The sequence below is a fragment of the Cyprinodon variegatus genome, unplaced genomic scaffold (assembly GCF_000732505.1).
Source record: "Cyprinodon variegatus isolate N-32 unplaced genomic scaffold, C_variegatus-1.0 Scaffold90, whole genome shotgun sequence".
NCBI lineage: Eukaryota > Metazoa > Chordata > Actinopteri > Cyprinodontiformes > Cyprinodontidae > Cyprinodon > Cyprinodon variegatus.
In genome coordinates this window covers 1,210,865-1,212,646 of record NW_015150543.1, presented here as the reverse complement: position 1 = coordinate 1,212,646, position 1,782 = coordinate 1,210,865, and the positions used below count along the sequence as shown (strand labels likewise).

The window sequence follows — 1,782 nt, the reverse complement described above, 5'->3', positions numbered from 1 at the left end:
TGCAATCTTGATTGTTATGGTTACAAAACCACTGTCTCATTATGCGTCTGCCTTCTGTGCTGTGATTGGTCCTGTCAGTTTTAGGTCTGAGAGTATTGAGCATTAACAAACTGACTGTGTAAGTCAGTCTGACTGGTCAGGTGTTTGATGGCTGTCACCTTATCCCTGTTTGTAAAGCATTCATCACATCTTAAAATGTGTTAGAAATTACTACTATAGAAAGAGGCTCACTAAAATTTCTCAGGACAAAAAAGTATTTCTGAGTATCAAACGTTTTTGCTGTTGCTGCCCCAAAACCACATCCTTACCCAGAACTTGAATGTTAATCACGATCGGTATTAATGTGTGGAGAAAACTGCATTAACCACGTTGATTATCACACTATGACTTGGTAAAAATAAATGCAACATGGGGTTAAGTCTTGTTCAGGATTGCATTTATTTGTGATTGCTGGGAAGAAATCAAATAAAACTCACCAGCTAAACTTTATACAATACATTTGCATAATGTGCCATTATCTACTCACCGGGACTCTCTGAAGAGAATTTGGAAAGCTCTTTTTTTCATCCCCACTGATTCTCCCAAACACCACATAAGCTGATCCATCTACCTCCTTACCAAACACATACCTTGAACAATACAAGAAGGGTCAAAATGTCTCAAAGACAAACTGGACGATCAAAGTTCTGCATTACCTACGTAGCTTTGATGGTGATCTTAAGCTCTTTGCTGTCAACGTAGAAAAATGGACTCTCAGGTGGGGGTAACAATTTAACCTCAAAGCTCGGAAGCACTGTGAAGTAAGAAATCATTTTTGATGTTAAGCTGTATAGAAATCAATTATGTTAATTAAAATACAGATTTAAAAAAGTTAATTACCATATTCTTTAACCTCAAACTCTGCAGTGAAACTCTCTGCTGCATGGCTGTGAAATTTAGCAACCACCTTCCAATTCCCAAAGCTAAACACGTACAGAAGAAGAAAGGTGGGGTTTATCTTAGTTGCAGATAAATCATGTACGTAATCCTATGCTTTTCAATCATTTAAGCATTTTGGAAGATATCTCACCTGACAATGTTACCCAGAACATAGTTTCCTGAGTAGATTCCTGACCTCAGTGAGATAGTTTTAAAATCAATTACAACTCCACCAGGGGTCTGAAATAAACAAGTGTGTTTACCTCGTTAAAACAATTTATTTTTTCAAATGATTTTTAATAGGCTGTGGTACAAAATATTGACTGAATAGGTGGATAAAAAATAGTTACAACAAACAAGCTGCTAATGTAGCAGCTTTGATTTTAAGAAAATAAAAGTACTTTTTTGAATGGAAAAAAATCCCATTTCCCAAATATTTTTCCATTTCAATCATGCCCCTGCGTTAGAAAAATAGTTTTAAAAGGGCAAGAAGCTCTTTTACATCTCTTTACTGCTACTAAGTATAGTATCAGGAGCCCAGTATGTAAAGAATTTGTACAATACCACAATCTCAAGCGTAATTGAAGTGTCTGTTTCGGATTCCATGTCAGGCCACATAGCAAAAACCCTGTAGTGCACTGTCAGAGACATGGAAAGAGACACAGAGGGACTATGAGCTTTCAGCTTCTTTTTAAGAGGAATGTTCTGCTCTAACATCACAGGAAAAAAGTAAAATAAGCTGATTCAGAAACCAACTAAATGTGTTGCATATTGTAGAGATCATAATCATTCATTATCAGAACAAGAACGATTAAACGAATCCACTATAAATACTATTGCTATATCATTAACAATGTTATTTAT

At 35.7% G+C, this 1,782-nt stretch overlaps 1 protein-coding gene across 1 annotated transcript in view; it reads right to left on the bottom strand.

The window, feature by feature from the left end:
- Positions 1-1,782, bottom strand: part of LOC107084014 (complement C3-like) — an 84,236-nt gene that overhangs the window by 79,373 nt on the left and 3,081 nt on the right. Inside the window, exons 2-6 of the mRNA XM_015373641.1 lie at positions 1,483-1,556; positions 1,070-1,158; positions 880-962; positions 700-793; positions 527-629 (exon numbers count right to left, since the gene is read on the bottom strand). Coding sequence (XP_015229127.1) covers positions 527-629; positions 700-793; positions 880-962; positions 1,070-1,158; positions 1,483-1,556 — 443 coding nt within the window. The remainder of the gene's footprint in view (positions 1-526; positions 630-699; positions 794-879; positions 963-1,069; positions 1,159-1,482; positions 1,557-1,782) is intronic.